Source organism: Aphelocoma coerulescens, chromosome 4A, assembly GCF_041296385.1.
Source record: "Aphelocoma coerulescens isolate FSJ_1873_10779 chromosome 4A, UR_Acoe_1.0, whole genome shotgun sequence".
NCBI classification, from domain to species: domain Eukaryota; kingdom Metazoa; phylum Chordata; class Aves; order Passeriformes; family Corvidae; genus Aphelocoma; species Aphelocoma coerulescens.
Genome location: NC_091018.1, coordinates 5,913,805 through 5,940,808, shown reverse-complemented (window position 1 = coordinate 5,940,808; position 27,004 = coordinate 5,913,805). Strand labels below are relative to the sequence as shown.

The following is a 27,004-nucleotide window of genomic DNA, read 5'->3' as shown; positions in this document are numbered from 1 at the left end:
GACCCTTAAGATCACCAGGTCCAACCATATCCATGGAGTGCCCAACCATATCCATCCATATCCAATCCCGTGTTCATCCAATCCTGAGTCCATGCTGTAAATACTGGACAGAAAATCTCCAAACTTTTCCTGACCAAACCAAACCTACCAGGTCCCTCCAGGACCAGCTGGTGAGGATCTGTCCCAGCCAATGCTTCCCAGATCTTTTCAGCCCAGGCTGCGGTTTCGAGCCTGGGGCAGGAATAAAGCACACGGGAGACAGCCGGGATTCCATAGGAAAAAAACCCTTTTATTTAACAATATATCAGGTTCCATCACGGCTCCATGGAGTTCAGCTGCCACAGAGCTGTTACCGATGCCGATGATATGCTACTGGGCGGGAGAGCTGGGAGAAGGCGAAAGGAATCAAAACCAGGAACATGACACGAAGAAAGAAAATCTGCGGCACTGGGAGCACGGCCGAGGAGATCCCGGCACCGCCGGAGCCCCACCGGGAGCCGAGGAGGATCAACCAGCGCGGGGATGCCGAGGCTGGAGCCAGGATGTGCCCCTGCAGCCGAGGAGGTGCCGGCACAGAGGGGCCTCGCTCCCTCCGTGCCCAGTTCCCCACACGGTGCCCAACCGTTCCCGCTCGGCCCAAGCCCCATCCCGTGTGCCCCGCACCGGGACCACATCCGGGCTCCAGGTCCATATCCACCTCTCGGCTAACGGCAGTGGAGAGCGGACAGGGAAAATCCGGCAGGCCGGCTGCTCCAGCGGTACCGTGGCACAGGGGAGGGGCAGCGGCAGCCCCGGCTGGTTGATGGCAGGGCCGGGCCCCTGGGGACAGGGGACGGCGCGGATGTGACGCTGTGGGATGTGGAGGTGGCACAGCTCTGAAATGTGGGAGTGCGGTGAGGACGTGCTGGGGTGCGGCGCTGCCGGGATGGAGAGGGATGTCCATCCCTGCTCTAGCACCTCCAGAACCCCCCAGGAACCCTGTGTCGATATAATGCAGGTTCACAGCCCAGCTCCCGGGAGCAACTGGGACAACTGGAGGTCCCGGATGCTCCCAGCAAGTGCCAGGTGACACCAGAGATGGCTCCAGGCAAGCCACCACCCCTGGGCAGGGCCCCTGCATTGAGGTGGGCACGGCTGAGGAGGAGCCACCTCAGCCCAGGCACCAAGCAGAGATGGGGCCATGGTGAGCTGGCAGCTGGCAACCAAAACAGGAAAACTGAAAATAGGGATCATTGGGAAAGAGATCTGCACCAGGAGCAGCTCCACAGGCCTGAAAAAGCAGAGCAGGATCTCAGGATGTTGCACTGAGTTCTGCATCCCCAGGTCAGGGATTTTTTGGTTAAAGGTAAGAAAGGAGATAAATTTGATGCTCCTTCAGGTCACCATGTGTCCCCAAGTCTTTGCCTGTGGCCAGGGCACGGGGTCAGAGCTCTGGGACTCACTGGGAATGAGCCACAGATTCTGGGATGGAATAGAATCCCAGACTCCTGGCTCACTCTCTGCTTGGAGCCCATCTGATCCTGCATTACATCGAGGGCAAGTCCCCAGTCCCGATCCCGGCAGTTCCCACACTCCAGCACAGCCCATGGGCTCCGGGCTGAGCTCTATGACAATGTTTTACACCCGTTCTTGTGGTTAAAATTTCTTTTTTTTTCGTCTTTTTTTTTTAAGTTCTCATTTGTTTTTCTAAGAAAAAGCAACCAGAAAATAATTCGGAGTTTATACAAAACATCTTTACATTATTTCTTCCAAAAAAGACTAGTATTTACACAAACAAAACGAGGTGGGGGAAGAAACAAAAAAATCCAAAAATAAAAAAGGAAAAATCAATCAAACTTCAATGCTTTCCACAAAAAGAACCCAAGGGACACACTCTGATCCAGGACCCAGCAGCCCGAGGTGCTCAGCAAAAACCAAGAGTTCTGATTTCACCCTTTCTTCACATATTTACAAGGTTTTCCAGCTGTTCCCAGCAGCAGGAGTGGGACTGATGGAGACCTCAGCTGGGGATGGCCACTGTGGGAAGCCACCGGCGCTGTCAGATCACTTTTGGTACAACCTATGGCCAGACTCTGTCCCTTCTCCACAAAAACCAAACCAAAACTACATCGTCCCCCCACTTCCCCCTCCACTCCAGCCACTACTCCCAAGGGATTCCACTGTCACTGTCACCGTCACTGCTGCCACCACTGCCCAGCCAGGGCTCTGCCCACTTCGGGAAACACAGGCCAAGGTTTGGCAGAGGGAGCAGGGAAAGGGGGATTTTTTAAGACACAATTCTCTGGGATTTCCCTATCGGGGAATGGGGGTCCTGGTAGGGGCAGCTCCCAGACCAGGATGGGCAGTGGATCCCACAAAGGAGAGGGGGACAGAAGGTGCTACACGGGGGAAGCGGGGGGAGCACCCGCTGGGGCGCGTCTCTCCCGAGGGAAGCAGCCGGTTCGGGGCCCTGGAAGCAGAACCACCTCGGGATGCTGAGGGCAGGAGGGGAGCTGGGACATCCTGCTCCACTCCACTCCAAATTCCTGCCCTAAACCACCACAAACCCAACAACGTGACGCCACGGGATGCTCCCATCCCACTCAGGGCCAAACCCCAGCGCAGCAGCTGGGCCACCAGATCCCCCCAAGCCACCGGATCCTCCCAGGCCATGGATCCCCTCCGTCCCTGCTCTGCCCCCGCCCCCGCCCGCTCCTCGTCAAGGCACTTTAGCAGAGCAGCTCCCTCGCTCTTTGGGCACTTCCTAACGCGGGATTCGGGGCCCTGGGGACAGGCGGGAACAGCCCAGGTGGGAACAGCCCCACTGGCCCCACTCCTGCTCCCTGAGCAAAAGCAGCTACTGCTGGAAGGAAAAGAAAGTGAGGAAGGGGGGACAGCCCAAGGACAGGCAGTGACAGGGCACCGCCAGCCCTGCTGGGCTCACTGGCATCAGCCACGGTGCCGGCAGCTCCTCCTGGCAAGAGGAAGCTGGGAATGATCCCACCACACAGGCTCAACCCCTTCCAGTTTTGGGCAGGAGATGGGCAAGGCAAGGGCAGGGGAGCCCGGGCTGTGGGACCCCCAGGAGGTGGCAAGACAGGGAACGCTCCTGCACCAGGAGCAGGGCAGGGAACAGGCACAGCGGGGGCTGGTCCCCAAAGCAGGTCCTGCCAAGGGGCACTGGATTCTCCAGGTAAAGCAGGAGGGTGGAAAAGCCTTTGGCTCAGCTCCCAACCAAGCCAAGCCTGGTGCTCCAGCCTCTTGGGGGGGCTTCCAGCCCTGAGCACCAGCCTCCTCCTGACACCCCAGCACAAGCTGCAGGTCGGGAACCTTTGTTTTCCAGTTTTCCTTTCCAAGGACAACCTCCTGCAGTATGCCCAGCTTGGGAGGGGGCTGCAGCTTCCCCCTGCCACCCCCTACTTTGCTTCCAGCAGGCTCAGCCCCAGCCTGATGGAATGCCAAAGGCTTTTTTCCACAGTGGGATGCTCCAGAGGGGTTGGGAAGAGCTGCCAGGCCACGGCTGCTCCGCGTGGAGCAGGAGCGCTGTCCGGCCCCTCGCGCACGGAACGCTTGAGACAGGGTGGAGATAGAATTTTTTTTTCTTTCTTTCTTTTTATAAAGAGACTAAAACAAGAGTCAACAGCTACGAACACAAAAGTTTCCAGGGGCAGCGAGGGGAGCGGAACCTGCCCCGTGGCCGGCAGGATGACGTGCTGGAAGGAGGTGATGGCGTGTGCCCAGAGGCGGCGGGCCGGAGTCCCACCCAGAATTCACAAAAATAAAAATGTTACAAAAAAATTAAAATAATTATAATAATAATAATAGTAGTAGTAGTAAATCGGGTTTGCCAGCTTCCTCCCTGCACAGTTGTCTGCATCTTGGCACCTTGGCAAAGCATCCTCCTCCTCCTCATCCCCCTGTGCGCTCGCTGCTCCTGGGACCGAGGCCCCGGCATCGCTCCAGGCTCCGGGAGCCCGCGGTGCTGGCGGGCACTTCCCGTAGGGCCGCAGGGGTGACGCGGGGAAATCCTAAACCACAAAGGGGAGGTGGAGTCTCCGGGTTTGCCAGCGGTGTCCCGAGCACGGAAAGGCACAGCGCCTGCCCCCCACGGCCGGCCACAGTCTGCAGAAGAAGAGGAGGAGGCTGAAGGCTCACCCTCAGAGTCTCGGGATTACAAAAGCTGAGAACTACAAAACTAAATACAAAGGGGAGAATCAGCACGTGAGCGTTGAGCCCTCCGCTCCCCGGCGCCGCTCCCGGCGCTGCCCGCGCCGTGCCGGGTGGGGCGTTTCGCTTCCTCCCTGCGGCGCCAGCCCCGCGCCCGGCGCTCCCGCGCTGCTGCATCGGCCGTTCCCAGGCTGCTCCTCACACCTTGTAGTAAATGTTGGCTGGGCTCTGCGGGGGCATCTCCTGCACGATGTAGACGGGGTGCCCGTAGTCCCCGCTCACCTTCTCGTAGTGCGGGCAGTAGTTGTTCTCTGTAGTCCGTAAGGGGATGATGATGTCGCTGGGCTCCGAGCCCGCGTTCCCGCTGCATTTGGGGCTGGCCAAGGTGCTGAGGGACAAGGCTGCGGCTCGCTGCTGCGTGTGCTTCCGGTGCCGCTTGCGGATCTTGATCAGGAGCACGACGAGGAAGATGATGATGAGGATGAAGATGACGCAGCCAGCGCCGATGGCCGCAAACACGGCCACCTTGGAGCTCAGGAAGCCATCGCTGGGACCTTGGGTCTCCTGGCCATCCTGGTTGACGGAACCTGCAAGGCAAGGGGAGATGAGTCAGAGAGGTAGCCAGATCCATGCTCTGTCCATGCATGGATCACACCTGTGGAGCAGGGGGATGAGTCGCCCATAGCTCCTCTCTGCCCCCCAAACTCAGCACAACATTCTTCTGCCATGCTCCCAAGGAGGGGAGCCCCCCACCTCCAAGGGGATGGCACTTGCTCCCCCCACCCTCCCTCCCCAGTAAGATCCACACATCCCTGGGAAGGACTGGGCAGGGCAGGCAGGAGCCCCAGGCATGCACAGAGGCGGTACCACATGCTCTGTCCCCCACCCTGCACCACTGCTCTCCTTCCCATCTCCCAGCCTATGGAGCAGAGTGTTGATTGTGTCCAGGTGACACCGTTCCAGACCCGGGGAGCCTTCGCTCCCCACAACAGACCTGGATGCCCTGGTGAACGTGGGCTCTGACATCCAGAGCCCCCCAGTCTTCAATTATTGACCCCCGGGCTGGGGCAGCCACAGCTCCCACAGGGAGCTCAGAGGCCGATCCAGGCAGAAAGAAAAGAGAGACTCTTCCTGGCTTCATCTGATTCCACTTTGCTCTCAGAAGGGTCAGGAACTCAGGAAACCACCTTCAAAGGGCTCTCACACCCGAGGACCTCACCTCCTCCAAGCCCTCTCAGATGTATTGTGAGGAACACATGGGAAGAGGAGGAGGAGGAGGAAGAGTGCTGAAACAGCACATCCCTGCAAAGCTCTGCCAAGAGCTGGGAAAACAAACCCGAGCTGCTCTGCACCATGGGCTTGGGACAGCAGCAGGATGGCAGATATGGGCACAACACTTACAGCAAAGCCATCCAGATCCCTGATCCGGAGAGTCTGGTATCCCTGGGATCCAAGCAACAAGCTCAGCTTGGAGGGGCTTCATTGGCCCCATGGCAGGCAGAACCCCATCCTTCTCCTGGGGATCCCTGGAATACCCACCTGGCTTGCCGGGCTCCTCCACCGCCGGGACCTTGCTGCGCGGGCTCTGCGTGACGACTTTCACGGTGTCATCTGACTCTTTGCTCGGCCGACTCGTTGTCAGCTGCTCTGGGATCACCGCGTTTGGATCTGGGAAAGTGGAGGGGACGGATGGATGAGAAGCCTTGATCCAACCTGGAAGGCAGCAGCTTGCTCCCCCCTAAAGAAGTGCCCCCAAATGCCAGCCACTCCCACGGGGCACAGGAGAGCTGGGAGATGCCGAGAGCAACAGAGCAAGGCCGAGCTGCTCCAGGGCTTGTGGGAAGGAGGTCCCCACCCTAATTCCCTGGTTTGCTGTTTTCAGAGCTCCCGTGCGTGGGCTGGGACAGGTTTCTTGCTCGGGCAGCGGGAGGAAGGGAAGGGAAGGGCAGGCAGGAGGCCAAGGCTGCAGCACAGCTTTGCCTGTTTATTATAAATATAGGCCCTGACGTGCAAACACAATAATGAGAAGCAGAATCAGGAGCTGCGCATCCGAGTTGGGGCTGAAATGAGCCCGGGGCATCGCTGGGGCTGGGAAGCAGCTCCGGATAGAGGTGGTGGGGAGTAGGAGCTCCAGGAGAAGAGCCCATTGGTGATATCCCTGGTGTCCCACTGCCACCGGAGTCCCCAAAGCCCGGTGGCCCCCACAGCTGAGAGCCACCAAGCCCAATCCCTGATGCCTGGCCAGCTCCAATCCCCCCTTGGATGCCTGGGAAGTTACAGGGCACTGCCTGTGCCAGGCCCCCCAAGGCACTCGCAGGGCTCATGGGTCCTGTGCCGAGGTCACTTCCTGCAGGGATACGGCCCACGAGGTAACCGGAACAATCACTCCCTTTCAATCCCAGTGCTCCGCACATGAGCCATGTTGGCAAGAGAAAAAAGGCAGGAAGCAAGATCCTAAAAATGAAATTCTGCTGAACTAACCCAGGAGTGCTCCCAGGAGCAGCTGGCCTGGCCTCAGTTTCCCTGGAATCTTGAACTCCCACACTCCCCAGAGGGACAGAGACCCTGTGTCAGCGGGCAGCAGGAGACCCCAGGGAATGGGAGGACTCACCCTGCCCCACTTTCATGACAATCTTCATGGAGCGTGTCTGGCAGACCCCTCCTTCCCGGTTCTCCAAGCCATCCAGTGTGCCGTTGGAAGTGGCTGCAAGAAAAGAGAGGGAATGTTAGACAGGTTCCTAGGAGCTGGAAGGGCACTGCTGGGCAGCTCCTTGCTGTTCCCTGGCATTACTGTGCAGGTCTCCACTGTCCCCTGGCACTGCCAGGCAGGTCCCCACCTGTCCCCAGGCAGGTCCTCACTGCCCCCTGGCACTGCCAGGCAGGTCCCAGCTATCCCCTGGCACCTCCTACCCAAGGGATTCACTCCTGATCCCCCATTACAGCCACATCTTCATGCCCCAACCCGGAGCCCACTGAATTCCCGGCTCCTGCCCCTTCCAAAGCTGCCGGCAGCAGTGAGGACAGGATCCCTGCAGCTTCCTCTCACTGCCACATCCACACAAGTGAGCCATTCTCCACGCCTGCACCCTCCTCCCCCTTTAATTCCTGGATAATTTCCTTTGCTCCTGGTGCAGAATGGGAACACTTGCATATGCACAGTTTAAATTATACATCTCTAATTACACCCTGTGCCTCGGTGAAGAATGTAAACTCAGAGCCCCAGTGGGCTCTGGGGGCTCTAATTGCAGGGCAGAAGTCACTTAAATTCACATTAACTTTTCGATGGAGCCGGCACGGAGTTTTCAGCCCTTGGATCCCACGGGAGCACAGGGAAGGTCCTCCACCCTCTGGCCCTCTGCAGGGCTCAGGGCAGGGGGGACACAAGAGAGAACAAACCCAAATGAGAGGACTGCAGGATTAAGCACCTAAATGGCACATTCTGCTAAACAGACTGAAAAAACTCGTTTCTGATCCCACAAGCGTCCTGGATGTGGCCGCTGTGCCTGGCACGGAACCAGATCTGCCCAGGGACCAGGATGGTTCCTACCCCATCACCTCCCTCCATCGTGGCAAACACAAATCATCCCAGTGCTCCACCAAATCCAACCACAGGGAACAATTCACCCAGGGAAGCAGTGAAACCTGGGAGGAGCTCGGCAACAGCTTGGGGAAGGCAATGCAATGGAGAATCACAGAATCCAGGGATAATTTTCCAGACACAAGGCAGGACTTGGCCAACACAGCACAACCAACACCTCCCTGAGCCTCAAGGCCAAAGCTCAGCCCCGGGGTTTCAGGTTCCCTCTGCAGCCCTGTTCTGGCCTCCATCCCGCAAAAACGCAGGTCTGGGAGGGCAGGTGACGGATGGAAATTTGGGATGAACCCATTGGACCCTGCTGGGTGTAGGTGAGGGGACAGGAAGAGGCTGGACTACAGAGCAAGGATGTCTTTTCACATTCCCCTGCCCACAGCAGGAGGCTGGGTGCCTCCATGAGCCTCCACACTGGGATACTCTGGAAAGCACCCCCAGATCCTGCTGGGAAGCAGGCTCCAAGTCCATCAGCTCTTTCCAAACACCTCTGTGCAATCAAGGCTCTTGCCTGAAACCCCAGCAAACGTTTTCCTGATCAGAAAGTCCCTGGGCCATTTGCTGAGTTATCATCTCTCCCGCAGCAGGTCCCCCCTGCCAGCGGCTCCCGGGATGGAGCCGTGCATGCAGCTGGGATGGTGCATCCAGCTGGGATCTGCTGGCGGCCGTTCCAACAGCAGCACTGTCAGCACCAAGCCCCACGCAAACGCCTGGGAATGCAGAGGAACGCCCCCGACAGCCTGCACGAGTTCTCTGGAATCCAAACAGGATGGACCTGAGCTCAGACTCCCCATAAAAACACATCTGAAGTGAACTCCAGCAGAAAGCTCGGCAGCCCAGTTCTCCCAGGCCAGAGGCACCGGTTTGGGGGTGAAATCAGCAGATACATCCCAGCTCACGGCCCTGAAGCAGCTCCTTGAACAGTTTCCCAGCTCCCCGCTCCATGCCATTGGTTGTTCCATCTCAAAGAGACTCATCCATCGAGGGAGAAGGGAGCAGTCTGTAAAAACCAGTCCCTGTGAGGCCTCACAAAGTCTGATTTATAAATAATTAACTAATTATATCAAAATGAGGTAACAAGCAAGCAAATTTCACTGTGGGGGGAACCAGAAGATCCCATAAAGGCAGCAGTTCCTGCAAATAACTATGAGATGTTCCATCCACGTATAACAAAAATATTAAACGTCCAAAGAGGACAGAGGGAGCAGCTGGAGTCACAAGGATGGACGAAGGGACACAGCTGAGCATCTTCCCACCCTGCACTTGGACATGAAGTTTCTTCTTGTTCTGCCCAAGGAAATTATGAGGGAGAAAGTAGCTTGGAGAGGGAACCACGTGGAAAAATGAAGCAGTTGCTTGAGAGAACAGAAAAAGGGGAAAACATTTGTAAAACCCATAGTGATGGTCTTGGAATGGCCTCTGGAAACAAGGACATGAGCTGCCACATTCCATGTAAATCCACAACGGGCTGGAGAGAAGCTGGATGGTTCATGCAGCTGGTTGGGCTTCCAAAAGTCAAAATCCTAAATCCCCAAATCCATCCAATGGTGCAGAGTCCAGAGAGTTTGACGTGAACACATAGGACAGGGTGATGTGAGAGCAGCAGGTCCCTGATCCATCAGGAAAGACTCCTCCAGCACAATTCCCTGTGAAGCTCAGCGATGAAGAGCTGCTCCTCCTGCTCTGTTTCCTGCTTTCCCAGTGGAAGAAGCCCCAGCAGAAGGCTCCAGGCTCAGCTCAGCCCAGCTCCAGTGGATCCAGACTGGGATCCAGGTGGCACTTGATGGATTCCCCAAGTGCCTGTGCCACTCACTGCCATGCTTAGGGTGAGCCGTGGTGACACCACCAATCCTCAGCTGCCAGTGGAATCCAGAGTCAGCAACCCAGAGGAAAATGTTAAATCCACAGGCACGGCAGCGGCTGCAGGAGAGCTGGGAGAGCCCCAGGCTGGAGAGAGGCGGCTGCAGGGCAGCAGCAGGAGGCACGGCTGTGACACGATGAAGGAAGCCAGGCAGGGAGCTGGGAATACCCAGGGAATAGGAAATGGCAGGTCTCAAACAGCACTCTCACCTCCCCATGCCACACCAGCAAGGCTCAACCCAGCCAGCCCCAGCAACACTGAGCGTACAGGAGCATTTTCCTGCCCTATTCCATTTTGGATGGATTCACAGGTTGGCTGTAGGACTGGGAGAGCAAAAATAACCTCTGGCCAGCCACTTCCAAAGGCCGATTTCCAAAGGCCACTCCCAGCCCGGAGAGCCATCAGATGCCTCTGCCCTAATGGAGCATTAAGCCTCGGGCTGCTGAGTGATGAGGATTTAACAGTGATACCATTAACCATGTAATTGCTTGTCAATTTAGAGGAGATGCTCAGCCACCATGGAAGCCAGGCAGGACCTCCACTCCTGGAATCCCACACGCCCATCCAGCCCAGTGACACACACCACGGAGTTGGAACAGATGGCTGAGACACCCAACAACCCCATGGTCCCGTCTCCAAGCCAGCAATGCCATGTGCTCTCCCTGCTGCCTCCCTACTGCCAGCACTCAGTGTCACCAGAGCTTTTCTCCCTCCCCTAAAAATATTTCAAAGGAGAACTCGGGTTTTGGCAGATGGGAGACGCTGGAAGTAATACCTGGCAAGAGATGAAGGCAAGGGTCTCTTAAATGGTCAGCCTTGGCCAGAGTGAGATGTTTGGTTTCTCTGCTGGATTCCCTCTAGCAGGGCTGCGTTATGATTTGGGCCCCAAAGCACAATTAATGTGCTGAGACTGTAGCGAATCCAAGTCTCTTTCCTTTTATTGCTCTTAATCACTCTTCCATCTGTGCAACACAGCCCTGCTCCAGCCCCAGCCAGGCACGGCGTGGCCGCAGCCCGGCCGCCGTCCCCACCACCCCCCTTGCCCCAGACCTGCACCAGGTTCGTGTTTCCATCACTTTAGGAGAGGTGGCAGCATCCCACCGGTGCCCCACAGCCTGATCCCAATCCCGCTGGAGCCAAGGGACTGACCCTGGCAAGGGGCAGCTGGTGCAGAGCAGCCTCAGCCCAGCCTGGACACCCCTGGGCTGAAAGGCCCTCCTGGCACAGGTGAAGCCCCTACAGGTCACCCTGGAGATGTGCCTCCCACATCTCCGACATGCTCAGACACTGCCAGAGATCCCTGCAGGAATCCACAAGCAGACTGCACTCCAAATAAAATCCCAGCTCCCGCCACCTTCCCTCTCCAGGTCTTTCAAGCTGTTTTACACCCCCTCAGTACCGACACAGAGGTGCTGCCCCGGAGCCCAACCCACCATGGGCACTGAGCTCCTTCCCCCATCCCAACCAGGGCTGGCATCCCAGGGGACACGAAGCCACTGCCAGGTTACCGAATAGAGGCACCTTCCTGCTCCACTGCACACCAGCTCCCTGGGGCCTCCAGGGAGCCCAGCTTGCTTACAGCCCCTGCTCCTCCTCCTCCTGCTCCTCCCGGGCAGCAGGGCCACGCAGCTCCTGCTCAGGGCATCCCGTTATCGGTATTATTAATACTAATATCGGTGTCACTTCCTGGCTGTGGGGACATGAGCCCCCCACCCCGCACACATCCCCCAGCCCTTTCCCTGAGCTCCAGCACACTGGCTGGGGCTGCTGCCAGCGCCGGGGCAGGGGCTGTGCGGGGGGAGCCCATCCTATGCTGTCACACTGCCAGCGGGGCCGGCAGCCTTCTTCCAGCCTTCTCCCAGCCTTCCCGAGGCAGCTGCACCGGGAAGGGGCCCTGCAGCCCCTGAAACGCCTGTGCGAGCCAGCCCGGCCCTGTCCCATCCCTACACGGTGCAGGAGGTACAAGGCTTGGGTTTCACAGCCACTCCTGCCAGCTCCAGAGCTGCTCCAGCCACATCGTCCAGCATGGAAAGAGAAGAGCCATGGAGGCTGCTCTGCCTGCACCGCTGACCCCGGGAGGGCCCCCTCTGCTCTCCTCCCTGGCATCAGGGCAAGGCCAGGCCCATGCCCATGCCATGAGGCCAGCCGGGATTGCTGTGTCTCTCCCCACACCTGTACTGGGCAGGTGAGGAGCCTGCTGCTGCAGCCAGCCCATGGAGCACCGGGAATCTGGCCATCTCACCACACGCTCCCTGCTCCAGCAAAGGCAGTGGGAAAATCCCCAGTTCAAATGCACTGCTGGAAACAGGAATGAAAACCATTGCATGGGGTGTGGCTGGGATGGGGTTCAGCTTTCCCTGACCAGGGTCAGCACCCCCAAAATCAAATTAAAGGGTTAAATTAGCCCCATTCCTTATAGAGAACAGAGGGACACACACAGTTACAGAGGGAAGAAGGGAGGGCACCGCCCACCACACATCCTCACCACCTACAGCTCCACTCTCTCCCGTTCTTTCCTGGGGCAAAGGGAGAACAACAGGCAAACACTGAAGTAGCCACTGGAAAAAGACACTTGAACCCAAGTAATGCTTAAGTGAAAAGCTAATTTGCCATTAAATCAGCTTTCTGGTGGAAAATTATAACCAACCCTAATTAGTATCATAATTAAGAGTCACTGTTTGATTGCAGGGAACCTCATCCAGGCTGGAAAGCACATCTTGGCTGCAGGACCACAGCTTGGTGACTCACTCCAGCCCTTTATCATCAACACTGTGAGATGTCCGTGTGGATGAGCTGTGGAGACTCCCAGCGTCCCCATCCTGCTCCCTGCCCAGCTCAGGGGGACCACAGCCCTAAATAAACCCTTTGTCTTCAGGTCTATCCATCCCTTCCAAAGAAGGAGCACATCATTGGGAGAGGAGGGTGATTTGTACACTCTGCAGTCGCCCCAAGCAACTGGAGTCAGGTCGGATGAAAGTGCCAGGTAATTCCCCACCTGATGCTCTGCCAGAGTCATTTGTGGGCCCCACTGGGAGCAGGAGGGGAGGAAAGCAATTATTGCCTTTTAAAAGGGTAAATCTCTCCTGTTAGGTAGCAAAACATCTGGGAGATGACTGAGAAATCCTTTGGGAAGAGGATGGAGACAGTGCCATCCCCAGCTGCGAGGACAATGCCAACGCCAGCTGCCCACCTGAGCTCAGGCTCCATCCTCACTCCCAGGGGCTCAGAGAAAACCTCAGGTTATCAGGGACAGAGAGGCTGATTCATGTGCAGATCTTCTGGAAGCTCCAGCTGCCTGGGAGAGCCCAGGGAGCCAAGGAGGTGCCAGGCAGTGGGGAGGGACAGGAACTCCAGGTGCTGTGGGACAGCCAGGAGCAGAGCCCAGGGAGCCAAGGAGGTGCCAGGCAGTGGGGAGGGACAGGAACTCCAGGTGCTGTGGGACAGCCAGGAGGAAACCCCAGTGCAATTACAGGCAAACTTTGCATAAGAACCAGGAACTTCTGGATGATGGGGAGGTGACATCGGTGAAACTCCTGGCCCAGAACTACAAATTATCCCATGGCTGTGAGAGGAGCCAGCCCAGGCACTGCTCCCACTGTGGTCGTGCACCCACTGGAGGCTGGCTCAGAGCAGGATCACCTGCGGCTCCCAGTGCTGCACCCCACAACAGCTGGAGCAGGAGATGATCCATTGCTCCTGGGGATTGCATGGCAGGAGTTGGTCTCTGCTCCAGGTGGACAGCAATGAATGGACCAAATGGTCTCCAGCAACACCCTGAGTTACAGGGTTTGGAAGTTTCCAACAGATGCCACATAAACCCCTGACTATCCAGACAAGGATTTGCCTCCTCGGTGAGTAATGGATGGAGGAAAGGACCTCCCTACCCCCAAATTAGAGCCATTGCAGCCACCCCGGGATCCCTGTGCTCCCACAGCCCCCTCTCCATGAGCTGTGTAACTCCCACTCCACACTGCCAGGTGGGATAAAAGAGCTCAGGCATTACACAGCAGCAGCAAAACCATCATTCCCAGGGCAAAGAGACTCCATATGGAGGGTGACACCAATCCTCCCTGGAAAGATGTCCTGCTAAAGGTGCCACACACCACCTGGGCCAGCCTGGCTGAGGGGTGGACAGACACAGATCCCTAGAAATTAGGGACGGAAAAGGGTGGCATGTCACAGTTCATTAATACCAGACTCCCTGCACCCTGTGCATCTCAGGGTCCAAGTGTGGCAGTGCTTCCTGGAGCCCCCAGTGAGCTCTTGATCTGATAGATGGCACCCACCATCACTAGCATCCACCACCACATCCCAGCACCCATCATCACACACCCAGCACCCACCCTCACATCCCAGCACCCACCATCACACACCCAGCACCCACCCTCACAGGCCCCTCCGCACCAGTCCAGAGCGGCAGTGATGCCAACAAGCCCCAGCACTACAGGAGCAGTGGAATGCAATAGGGATCCCAGTGGAAAAGCCCAGGGAGAGGGTCTTGATGTTATACTTATTTAAAAAAATAAGCCAAGGAAGAAATATGCCTGCACTTCTCCATGCACAGCTTCCCAGACACACCGGTATGCCAGGATTTGTTTCAGTTCCTCATAAAGCTGAAAGCTCCTTCTGCCTTGAGAGACTCCTACTCAATGTTTAATCCAAAAGGAGCCAAGTTTAATCTCTTCCAGTATCCCAGAGGAAGCCCTTGGAGGTGACCATCACTGAAGAGCCAGGTCCACCACAGTCCATGCAGCTGCAGCTCCAGGAGATGCCCTGGGATTTGCTGCAGACATGGCAGGAGGAGCAAGGGCTGGAAGAGCAGGATGAGGAAAGGGAAGAGGGGATGCACCAAAACACCTGCTTTGCTGTGAGCTTCCCACCACAGCTGCCAAGGAAGCTCTTTGGGGGGGGGACAGGCAGATTCCCAGTGTCCCAGGAACAGGGGGGCAGAGCAGGATCAGGCAGGTGATGCAGGGGAAGATGTCACCTCTTCACTGCCATCACTCCTGCACGTCATCTCTGCTGTCACCTCAGTGTTCAGGAGCACTGAGGAGTTCAACACATTTTGTTTTCTCCTAATGGGTCGTGACAATGCTAGAGATGCTCTTGGAAATCATTTCTCCTGGGGAAGAGCATCCTGGGATGCAGCCAGCCCAATTTCCTGGGCAGACAGCACCCAGTGCCCGGCTCCAGAGCCTTTGGCTGTGCCAGGGCTGCGGGCAGGGCTGGGCTGCCCAGCAGCCAGGGAGTTGAGCGGGCATGGAAACGCTGGGTGGGTGGTTATGGCAGGCAGGGACCCCTGGGCAGGGGTTTGTGGCAGGCAGGGCCCCCCTGGCCCCAGAGCAGATCAAAGCATGGGGTATTTACCTCCTGGCTGGGCGCAGGACACCGGCCCTTTCTGAGGGGGCTTTTCATCCCTATTAGGGCCATGAAAGGCTGAGCCATGAGATCAGCTGCCAGGGGCTGTCCAGGGACAGTGCTGAGCCGAAAAGGTCAGGAGGGAGGAGGAGAAGAGAAAAGAGGCAGAGGCTTAAGGGACAGGGCTCAACAAAATCACATTTACTGTGGTCACGCTCTTCAGACAAGCCTGCAAGACAAGGAACCGCGTGTCGTCTAAGGGCCATTATTTGGGTTTGACATGGCCAGGGCCCGGGCTTTGAAGTCGGGAGCAGGACACCGTTAGAGCCATTTGTGTCCAGCCGCCGGCTCCCACGCGGCATCACCACCCTCTGCCAGCAGCTCCCAGCGGGATGGGGATGGAGCAGCAAAGCCCCAAAACCAGATGGATGCCACCAGGCCGGCTCTGCTTGGCCTGGGTGTGTCACAAGCCAGGCCCGTTTGGGGGAAGAATGAGGAAGCCACTTAATTGGGGTTTTATCAGCAGAAGTTCACAGCTCCCATCATGGCATCAAACGGCCCTTGGGCTTTCAACTCCCCTCCACCAAACAAGTTGTGGGAAGGGGGATGAGGAGTACATGAAAGTGGCCACATTCAAATGGCATCAGCAAAGAGCTGGCGGGCTGACAAAGCCCCCCCTGGCACAGCCCCCAGCCCAAGGAACCAGGGAGGGAATGATCAAATCCCAAGGAATGCAGGAAGGAGCGCGAGCGGCTCCGCACACACGCGCTGGCACGGGCTGAAGGTTTCCCAAACCAACGGAAGCTGGAGGAGCGCAGCCAGAAAAGCGAGTATGGCAACGTGTCCTAAAAAAGCTCCCAAGGAGGAAGGATGATCCTGGCAGCTGGCAGGGTATAGGTGACCCCCTTCCCCACGCTGAGCAGCAGGAAAACGCTGACGGAGTGCGGCCCAGGGACGAAGCTGCGTCGCAGCAGCAGCAGCCATGGTTTACAACAAATAACTCTTGCCAGGTTAAGACTAATTGCATCTAAAAACAGAAATGCAAGACAAGGGCTTTAACACAACACTCAGGGTAATAGATCCGCTCTCGCTGCATCCCGCTGCCAAAAAGCGTTGGATTGGATTACGGACGTTATTACATCAAAAATGGATTGAAGGGCTTAAGGACTCACAATAAACAGCAAACGCCTCGGATTTATGAGGCAACATCTATTGGGACCTTGCTTTTCCTTCAGCATTGTCATCAAACAAGGGCTCTGTGCTTTAAAGAGGCTCACAGGACATGTGGGACACTGAGGCCATGCCCAGGGGCTTGGGAGAGGGACAGCTGAGAGATCCCACCTGGAAGAACACCTCGGAACCACCACCACCTCTGCAAACAGCTGTCTGGAGCACACCCCAAGGCTGAGCAAGGCTTGCCTGGGGCCTCCACACCCCCACTGAACACAGAAGGGGCTGCCAGGACCACCACCAGCCCCAAAACCAAGTGCAGAAGGGACTGGGAACTATGGGAGTCCATCCAGTTCATCCCCTGCCATGGGCAGGGACACCTTCCACTAAAGCAGGTTGCTCCAAGCCCCTTCCAGCCTGGCCTTGAACACTTTCAGGGATGGGGCATTCCAGGGATGGACTAGGTGACTTTCAGCAGTTCCTTCCAACCCAAACTACTCTTTGATTCCCTGATCCAGAGCTCTGGGATAGCAGGGAGCCACTCCGGGAGCTCCTCCTCACGTCACCCTGCTGCCAGGACACGGGGATTAATGGATCTCTATCCAGGCACCTCATTACCAGAGATAGTAAAACTGGAGCAAGTTCAAAGAGGAGCAGCAAATGCAATTAGGAGCTGGAGTGAATTAGGAGGGGAGGTGGAGGGAGCCGAACCTGCAGGGCTGGATAAGCCGTGGCGGGGCTGGAGCTGCCCACAATGTCCTGGGAGTGCAGGCACCAGGCCGGGGGGAGGCTATTCCAGTGGGATGTATTTTGTAGGGAGGGGACAGGACACTGGGGACAGGGAATCCCACCAAGGCACCAAAGGCAAGCAGGGAAACACCCGGGAGACCAGAGATGGAAGAAACCACAGCACATCATGATAGAAAACACACAATTCCCAAATTCCCAGCTCCTACACCCTCTCAGCACTTGATCCTGGGGATAGTCCCCACATCCTGCTGGAGTCCCATGTGCCCCCCCAGTCTCAGTCTCCAGTGCAGACCTGCAGGCAGGAGCAGCTGCATCTTTTTCTTTATGGAAAGCCTTAGGAATAAGCATCACCTTTCCTTATCCACCCCGGGAGCAAAGATGCTTCTAAGGAAAGCCTGGAGCTGGTGTGGAGGGGGACGGTGTGAGGACGGGGACAGGGAACGGCAGCTTTCAAAAGCCTTTTCATTGCTAAGCTGAGGGCTGGGGCCGTGTCCCTCTGTGATAAAAGTGTCCCTAAACAAGGCTTGGCATATCCAAAGCAATGGCAAGGAGCAATCCTGAATAGGAGGGACCCCGGGAAGCCCCCTGGCTCCGGTGGGGAGGTTTTCCAGCCGCTGGGGAAGGTGGGGGATGAGCGGCACACGCCCTGTTCCCCTCGGCTCCAGCGTCGCTTCCCCGGCTTAGAAATGAAAAGGGAGAAAAAAACCTTTTGTGTGTCCAGGCAAAGCTTGGGGAAAGGGAGGGGAGAAAAATTGGGGGGGAAAAAAAAGACAACATGTGGGTGGTCTGCTCAGGAGACTTTTGACTTTTTTTTTTTTTGGCTATTTTATTTCTTGGCAGAAAGAACTCCTGGGGCTGCTCGGCAGAGGGTACGGCCAGATCACAGGAGCATCCTCAGCCCACCCAGGGGCCAAAGTTCGGCTGGCAGCTCCCAGCTCCAAGGGGTTTCGCATCAAAGCATGGAGGAGTCAAGAGAAATTAAAGTCAGAAACGGTCCATGGCAGGGGCAGAGGGCACTGCCAGCTCCCTGCGGAGAGGGGGGGGCATCCCACAGGGATGCTCAGGATGCTCCAAGCACCCCGCTTGCTGCCTCCCTATACAGCCTGAAACTGGGAACAAGAGGATAAACAGGATTTTATATTAAAAAATGAGCTTAAAAGGCTCAGCCCAACATCCGACGGGACGCACAGCCTGGATTTCCCAAGCTGGGCTATGCCGGCTTTGCAAAATCCCGGCTGCGTGTCCCGTCGGATCCGCAGCGAGCCGGAGCCGGTCACCTGCAGTGACCCAGGTGTGCTGGCAGCCTTGGAGGGGAGCTGGCACCGGCTCAAAGCCGCGGGGGCCCCACGGGAGCCGCGTTTGGAGTCGGCAACGCACCAGCGGCCGCTTGTGAAAGCGCCTCCTAAAGCTCCGGGAGGTTGATTTTCACTTAAGTTTTCGTGTGAAATGCAAAACAGCTCCTTAAAATTTGGGTAATTCAGGGGCTGGTAAATCCTTCTGCCTCCACCTTCCTGCTGGACTTGGTTACCGTAAGAGGGATCCCATGTCTCTTCTTCTCAGTGCTTTGTTCACCTCCTGAGCTCATTTTGGGGAACCTATTTGTCTTTGAGGGCTCTTTGCAGCCTGAGAGTCCCATGGGCTGTAGCTCAGAGGACCCCAATTTCAGCCCTCATTAGCTTGATGACCACGTTAGTGCTTGAACTTGACCCCCAAACACAGAGGAGCCACTGACCGAGTGCTTCAAGATGTTTGCCTGATCAAGCCTGGCACTTTGGCCTCTCTTCCCAATTTCTGCCCACTGCAGGCAAAGCTTGTATTCAATGAAGCTTTGCATCAACTGAAGGACAGCAGTAGGGCTGAACTTTGGGGTCCCAGAGCCACCAGACTGGTGCCAGCTGTGGTAAGGGAGATAGGAGCCTACATGGGAGTTGTGCCAGGGCTTTTGGCATCCCCAGCCCATCTGGGACATCTGGGCTGGAACCAGGGTGTCCTGCCCCCATGATGGCTTCAAAGCTGGTGCCCCTCAAGTGACACAGGACAGACATCCCCATGTCTGGACAGTGACAGTGACCATTGTTCTGGAAGAGCCCGGCCCTGCCACAATGACTCAGCCCTACAGAACCCGCGGTCGCTGCCAGCACTGCGCCAAGCCGAGCCGGCTCCGTGGGTTGTGGCGTCAGGTCGTCCCTCCTGCCACCCCTCCTGTTAGGGAAACTTTCTTGGTTGACCATCCAGGAGCCACTTTGGCATCTCCATGGCCATACAGGGAACAGAGCCCCCCATGAGCCCCTGTCACTACCCAGCTCAGCTGTGCATCGGGAAGCATTCTGCAAAATTTGCCATAACAGAAGTGATGAGGGCTCAAGGCTGACCTGCCAGAGCCAGGCCCAGCTGCTTCCTCTGCATCAGGTTTATTCCAAATTATTCTGCAGCAAGATTCCAACAGCCCCATCCAGGCTCGCCGGGGACATCCAGACCCATAGCCTCACCACAGCATCACGCTACAGCACAGCCCCCCCTGCCCCCACCGCCCACCACGGCCTTGCCACCCCCTCCCAAAGATTCCAGGCTAAAAATACCCTGTTTCCAGCCGGGAACACACCGCTCCCACGGCCGGGCGCTCGCTCCCACGCGGGCGGTGACCCCTGCGCCGGCCGCTCACCGCAGAGCCCGCGGCACACAGCGAGGGGAGCTGAGCCGCGGCCGCCGTGCCCTTTGCAGTGCACTGAGCCAGGCAGGGACAGCCAGGCTGAGGAGGAGGGGAGGGGACAAAGAGAGAGCTGGCAGCACTACCCAGACACGGCCGAGCTCCCCAGGTCCCCCACCATCCACACGGGAGCAGGCACAAGCGGATACATCTCTGTGCAGTGATCCCCTGCATGCACAGATCTCCAAGAAAGGCTCCAAGAAAGTTCTATCCTCCTTCTCTCTCCCCTCCAGAAAATGCCATGGTGCACCAAGACACAAATAGAACAGGCCAGTGTGCAGAATTTTTCAGCCACTTCCATCACATCACACACTGGACACCACTAGCACTTGCCACTGCTGGGGCTGCTCTGGGAGGCAACACCCAGGAATAAGGACAAGCATCTCCTTGGACACCATTCCTCTCTCTCCCCAGCCCCAAAGCAAAGCCCTGCAACACCTCCAGCAAAGATGGCAGCAAAAAATAGGCTCCAGGCATGACAGCACTGCAGGGCCGACCCCAGATGGGGATGTGCTCCTGCTCCCAGCCACGAGCAGGGCAGGGGACACAGCACAGCAGTCAGATAGGGACTGTTGACCTACTCGGCCAGTGACACATTCCTCCCCCTGCTCCCATCCAGCGGGACATATTTTCCGTCCGTGTCAGCTCTCTGCACCGGCCAAGTCACACACAAGCGCCTGGTGACACTCTCCAGGCGCCCGAGCCCTCCCGAGCCAGGGCTGGCAGCGAGGAAGAGGAGGGCGACTCACATGTGATGAAGTAATCCTGCTGCCGCTTGAATTCCAGGCCCATGTAGTTGGGGCTGAACTCCTGGAACTTGATGGTGAAGCGGATCTCCTGCTCAGGCCGGTTGCACGTCACCAGCACGTTGGGGTCCATGACGGTGCTGCAGGCATCCGCCTGCTCCTTCCTCACCAGGTACAGCTTGTAGTACTCGTAAGGCTTGGACGGCTCCGCCTTGGGGCAGATAATGTCCAGTTTATCCCCAATCTCTGGGTAGATGACCAGCCCCTTCCCAGTCATGAACCTGGAAGAGAGGAGGGTAAGAGGTTACCACATGCTGGAGCAGAGGCCACACCAGCGCGGCCCACCCCACTCTGACACCATTTATTTTGTGCTTCAGCTCTTCTGCTCCCACTCTTTAAGATGGGTTTTGACACCAAAATGAAGTTTTCCTCTTCCCTCACTATCCCAGCCTGTGCATGGACCCGGCACAGGCTCCTGCTGACAAAACAAGGGCTGGCTTGGGTCAGACCCGCTCACCAGCCATGATAAGGGCAGGCTCCCTTCCCGGCCCCAAGCCTGGCATCCAACCGGGAATGAGTCTTCCCACAAAGGGCTGGGAGACGCCACGGCTCTGCCCGACGGCCAGGCAAGGAGCTTCCTGCAGGGACAGGCAATAATTAGGCATAGGGAGAAGTCCTGACAATGGGGCGCAGGGAGGGATCCCGTCCACACCCCGGCTCCCTGAGGAATTCCTGTCCTTAAATGGAAGGGAAGGAAGCATCCTGCAGGACAACTTCTACAGAGCCAGGCTCAACAGCGTGCCCAGGAGCGTGGGAGGACCGGATGGAGAGGAGCAAGGAGGGAGGAAAGCTATTCGGGGCTGGAAGGCAGGGCATTGGGAAGGCAAGGAAGACAAGATGCTGATAATTAACATTCGGATCTCGTTATGGTGGGGCAAGGCTCTGATTAGGTTTTTTCAGCGTGAAGGAGAGGATTAGGGCAGCAAGGAGTGAAGCAGCAGATCATCTACTTTGATGTAGGCAACTAAACGCGTTCCTGATGGGAGATAAGGTGGGAATGGATTTTCCTGCAGAGTTATCTCTGCTGCAACTCCCTAATGTAATCTGGGCACGGCAAAGTGCGAAGCGAGTGCTTTGCCAAGGCTGCATGGCCACGCTTCCCCTTCCGCTGTCGGACACAGCCCATCCCTGCCCCAGCCCACCCCGGAGATCGGATGGGGGCCGAGATACCTTCTCCCCCAGCCAGCTGCTCCAGCAGGAGCTGCAGGCTCCACGGAAGGAAGATCAAACACACAAGACCAACCTGCTCCGTGGCTCCATGCAAGTCTTAGCAAGAAGCCACAGAGCTGGAACCAGCACCAGGCCTTTGGCTGCAGGAGCCCAGCAGATCCACAGACCGGGCTGGGAGTAGGCAGGTGGAGCCAGAGCCCACACACCCTCAGTGCCCTTGGCACAGGCTCCGGAGCTCGGTGCCAGCTGTAGCAGCAGGGCAGACACACAGACATCATCTGCGCCTCACTTGCAGCTCACCAGGTCAGAGGAGCATCCCTGGCACCCAGGACGTGGCACAGGGATGGCAGGCACAGCCCCATCATGCAGCTGGATTTAGAGGGCTTATGGGTCCATCCTCCCAGCCTGGCTGCAGCTCTGCCTCCACCACATCAGCTCCAGTAGTACCCAAAGCAGCACAATGGGGCAGCTGGGATCATACCAACCCCAGCACCACTGGCACAGCAGCACCTTGGCCACATGAGGTTGCAGGGAGTTTTGTACAAGTCATGATTTGGGCAGAAGGTGACCAGGAGAGAGTGGGAAACATGACCCCTGCAGGGTGTTTAGGGATGCAGGTGGGATGCAAGAGCCCAGCTCCATCCCAGCACTGCTGGCAGGTGAGCCATGCTTTGCTTCACACTACCAAGTAGGTCACCTGGCCAGTGGCCAGCACGCACTTCCAAAGGCTTGGGAGTGATAAAGGCTTCCCCACCCACGGCCGGAGCCCTGACGCAAGGCTGGAGCGGGAGCAGGAGCCGGGAGCAGCCCCTGTCCCTCCCTCCCCACCCGGCCGCAGACACGCAGCGCAAGTGAACACTTGCACAGGTTCCCACCTCGAGAGGCAGCTGGATCCCACACTCCTTTCTCCACGGTTGGGCTGAGTCAGAGGCTTCCTGGCACAGGACTCCAGAGTGACTCAAGCTCCCTCCTCCAGCCCCTGCCAGCTCCCTCCTGCCCAGAAGATGCCAAACAGGAAGCCACAAACAAGTCAAGCAGATGTCTTGCACTGCCAGAGCAGGACGAGAAAGCTCCTATCCACCCTCATCTCCATACCAGGAGGACCTATCACACCTCTGTGGCCAAAACCTTGGCCAACATCTGCAAACCAACCCGGCCCTGGGCCACCAGCCTGTTGGGAACACGCCAAATGGATTTGTAAGCAGGGGAGGGGCCATGAAGCAACTGAGGGAGCTGAGAACCTCCCAGCACCACATCCTGCTGGCACCTCTTCATCTCAGGAACTTCAGGACCAAGGCCTACCTTTGGTTTACGTAAGGATAAAACAAGGAGGCAAATCTCTTCCACAAATGCTCAGCCTCAGCTCCAGAAGCACACAGCTGCTGTCTGGGAATTAGCCCAGGAACGTCTTCCAGATCCATGCAAACATGGAGCAAGACAGAGCCACTTCCCTGTGCACGGAGCTTTTGCACTGCTCCCTCCAGCTGCTGTTCCCCACCAGTTACATTCCCATCCACGCACAGACGGTTTTCCCTTTGTCCTCCAATTTTCCTGATTTTTTCTCCTCCATTTCCCCTCTTCTCCAACAGCAGGGCTGTTTCCAGATGACAGCCTGGGCAGCACAGGCAGAGGAGATAAACCTGAGGTGTGTGCCTTGAACCCCTTACACAGCTCTTCCAGCTTGTCACCACACACAGAGACCTTTATTTCCCAAAAAAATTCTGCTTTGTCACAAGAACAGCTTGTGATGATCATCCTAAGGAAGACCAACAACAGCTCCCACCATGCCAGGGGCTGATTCTCTGGGAAATTCTCCTTTAAAATACATAGTGAAAAGCACCATTTATCACAAGAAAAGGAGAGGAAAAAAACGTCCAAAAATTGTCACATGTTGCCTGAATGCAGGATTTCAGCCAGTTCTGGAGCCGAGGAATTTTAGTTCTGAGGCATGGTTGAAGACAAAAAAGAATTACACTCTTGACTTGTCTTCACAAGCACACGTCTTCAGATTTATCTTAACCCGGAGGAATGAACAGAGCAACTCTTAAATTAATAGGGAAATTCATCGTGCCCTCAGAGCACCCGGTGTAATTTCAAGGAGGGGAGGGGGAATCTGCTGTTCCTCTGGAAAACACAGCTTGATTTCCCTGTTTTAAGGTGGGAGGGGAAAAAAAAAGAGAAAAACTAAAATTTAGCTCAACCTTAATGCTGAAACAACTCCCAGCGTTAAGACTCACTCTCCTCTACCTCACCCATCGCACATGACAAGGAGGATAGTGGCTCCAGCTTTATTCCTGCCCCATCCGGGAAGTGTTCAAGGCCAGGCTGGACAGGGCTTGGAGCAACCTGGGATAGTGGAAGGTGTCTCTGTCCATGGCAGGGGGTGGAACTGGATGAGTTTTAAGGTCCCTTTCAACCCAAACCATTCTGGGACCCTGTGATTGGCACCATCACCAGTTCACACGTAATATCCCAGCATCCTTTCTCCTGGTGTCCAAGGCGGTGGGAATGATTAACTACAGCCATTAAAGCTTAAAACAAGTATTTTTTTGCCAGCTGAGCAGGTGGAGAGCAGTGGCAGTTTCATCCCTTAAAACCCCTGAGGTGATTTCTGGGTGGCACCTGTGGCTGCCCACCTGCAGAGCCAAGGGACCATCCCGGCCATCCCAGCCAGGCATCCTCATCCCCAGCGCTGCTCCCGGCCCCCAGCTCCCGGCCCCGCAGGTTCCTTGGGAGCGATCAGGTGGCAGCGTCCAATTTCCTCATTGTTTCGGGAGGTGTTTTCTGATGGGAAAGGTGAAAAGGGGATTTGTGAGCCTTGTAAACCGATTCCTTCGAGTTGGGTAAACAACGGGAGCTCTGTTGGCAGCGGGATGCTGGGATGCCGGAGCAGGGAGATGGGATTAAAGTGCAGCCTCTCCCATGCCCTGAGTTGGGGGGCTGCTGGTGGGGCCCCCAATCCTTTGCAGAGCCCCCCTCACTTCCCCTTGGGGGTTCAAAATGCAGGATCTGATGGAGTGACCAGGGGCTACAGGTGGGACCTGCTGGAAGAGCCATGGACTCAGCCAGGGCCCAGTGTCAGAGGCATCCCAGAGAGGGTTTGCTGGGAGAGGAGGAAGAACACAAGTTAAGGAGGAAAACTGAGCAAGTTTGGCCAGAGCAAGCTCAGGAGTCGTGTTGGGAATGACACCCCCCTCCTCCACACCTCTCTCCCATGCAGGTTCCTCTCCTGCATGTGGGCACACATGGAGAGACATGGATGAGCCAACACATTCCCAGCAATCCTGCAGGCACAAGTGTCCTGCAGGTAAGTCATCCAGAACCTTAAAATCCAACAGCCCTTCAGCTCTTTGTTAGGGAAGACCAATAAATACAATTTTTTTAAAGAATGGGTTGACACATTTTCCAACTGCTCTCCCCCTGGATCCACGCATTTCTTGCACCACGTCAACTACAAAATCTTCAGGGCAGCATCACCTTTCCCCACGTCCATGGCATACGACACCCCTCACCTGTTTTCAGGCTTGGCAGAAACAGAACAACATTTCCCAAGAACCTTCTCCTTGGAGAAGATATTCTAAAGCTGATGCTGACATACATATAAGATGACATATGCTAAATGCTGTTTGCTTCAAAGAAATCCAAAAATAACTGGATCTTACATGGAGGACGTGTATGTCTGGCAGGGAAGGCTGACAATGCCCGGCAGAGCGAGACCTGCAGGAGCTGGGAGGCTTTCCTGGTGTCTGGGCAGCTGAAGCCCCCGTGGGCCCAGCTCTCCACACCAAAAGAACATGTGAGTCCTTCCAGACAGATCACAGCTCCCACCCACTGGGAATCACCTCAAGGAAGGGATGGGAAAGGGCCAGATCCAGCAAAAAAGCCAAAGCCCCATGTTCAAACTGGGTGTGGGATCCTGAAAAACACTCCTGAGCCCTGCGATTTGCCAGTGCCCAGCCACACACAAATCCAACCCTGCCCTCTCTGCCTCACTCTTCCAAGTTTCCCTGGGACACAGCAGCCATGTCCAGGTACTTGGGACTCTCTGCCACTGCCGGAACAATCAGTCCTGTCCCCAGAGCTGTTTTCCAGACCCCAATGTCACAGAGCCACATCACACTCCAGCCATTGGAGGGTGCCTGCACAGCTTATCCAAAGCTCCCTTGGTGACACCCAGACACCTCTGCCCTTGCCAAAATCTGTGTTTTCACCAAGCAGGAGAATTGAGAGGTCGGTAGTAAAAACTGGGACCTTGCTTACGTGAAGCAGGACTTGACAGGTCAAACAGCATTACCAGACAGGGACAACCACATGGTCCCCAGGGAGATTGAGCTGGGAACCTCAGACACCCCATGTCACAGGGAGAGGTTCTCCTGGTGACACCAGGAGGTATCAGTGAGACACTGCAGCCCCCATCCACCTCACTTCAGCTCTCCAGAGCTGAGGACAATCAAACCAGAGGAATTACACCCTAATCCCAAAGGCCCACCTGATCCCAGCACACCACCAGCATCTACAGCCCTTCCCCGGAGTGGTGCCAGCACACAGAGGCACAGCCCCTTTCTCCTTTTTGACTCCCATTCAGCTCTTGGGAACAAAGATACTCCGTAGAAGGAAGTTAATTACAAGTGGAATGAAAAGGTTCCTCCCTCTGTATCTGTCGCCTTCTCGCTTGTCCATCGTGCCGCTCGTCACACAAGAGGGTAAATAGGAGCACACGAACCCCCACGCTCTCAGATCCCACTCCTTTCATGTGCTCCTCTATTATTAGTCTCCTTTAGAAGAGCCTGCCATCTTTTTTCCCCCTGCTAATCTATGGATAATTATTTTCCTTGCCCTTCGGCAGCCCTCTTCTATTTCTGCTCCATCCTTTGGAGCTGAGGTGGCCACACAGAGCCAGCGATTCCAGGTATCTGAAAGCAGCTCCTATCTCCTTCACTCCTTTGGTCTCCACTGTTCAGGGAGATATTTCTCACCTTCCAGACCCCCCGGCTCCTCACCATCCCTGGGAGAGGGAACAGCCTCTGCTGAGCCCCCCCGGGGCTGTCCCGTCCCCCTCCCAGATACACTCTAAGGGCCTTTTTTTTCCTCATCTCGGGTTTAATGAGGCCCATTCAACCCTCCCAAAGACAAAAGGCCCTTCTCGTTTCCAAACGGATTTACACGACGCATCAGTGAGGCATAAACGGGTCTCCATGGCAACGTTCACCGACCCCCCCCCAGCTCCAGGATGCCATTTTCCAACTCTGCTGCTCCCCAAAACCCCTTTGTTGCTTTCCTGCCAGCTGGGAGGCTCCTCGCAGGCTGATAACCCCCCCACCCCACACCCCCGGGTGCCAGGGGTGACATTTTTTGAGGTGAAGTTACAAGATGCCCAAGCTAGCGTTCCCCTGGCACAGACACCCCGGAAAGCTCCACGCCGTGACCGACTCTGGGTCACGGTCAAG

General features: G+C 56.5%; 1 protein-coding gene across 1 annotated transcript in view; it reads right to left on the bottom strand.

Moving 5' to 3' along the window:
• Positions 1–268: 268 nt before the first annotated feature.
• The window catches only part of EFNB1 (ephrin B1), a 48,941-nt gene continuing 22,205 nt past the window's right edge, over positions 269–27,004 (bottom strand). Inside the window, exons 2-5 of the mRNA XM_069015110.1 lie at positions 20,331–20,608; positions 6,758–6,850; positions 5,686–5,814; positions 269–4,733 (exon numbers count right to left, since the gene is read on the bottom strand). Coding sequence (XP_068871211.1) covers positions 4,345–4,733; positions 5,686–5,814; positions 6,758–6,850; positions 20,331–20,608 — 889 coding nt within the window. The 3' untranslated portion in view covers positions 269–4,344. The remainder of the gene's footprint in view (positions 4,734–5,685; positions 5,815–6,757; positions 6,851–20,330; positions 20,609–27,004) is intronic.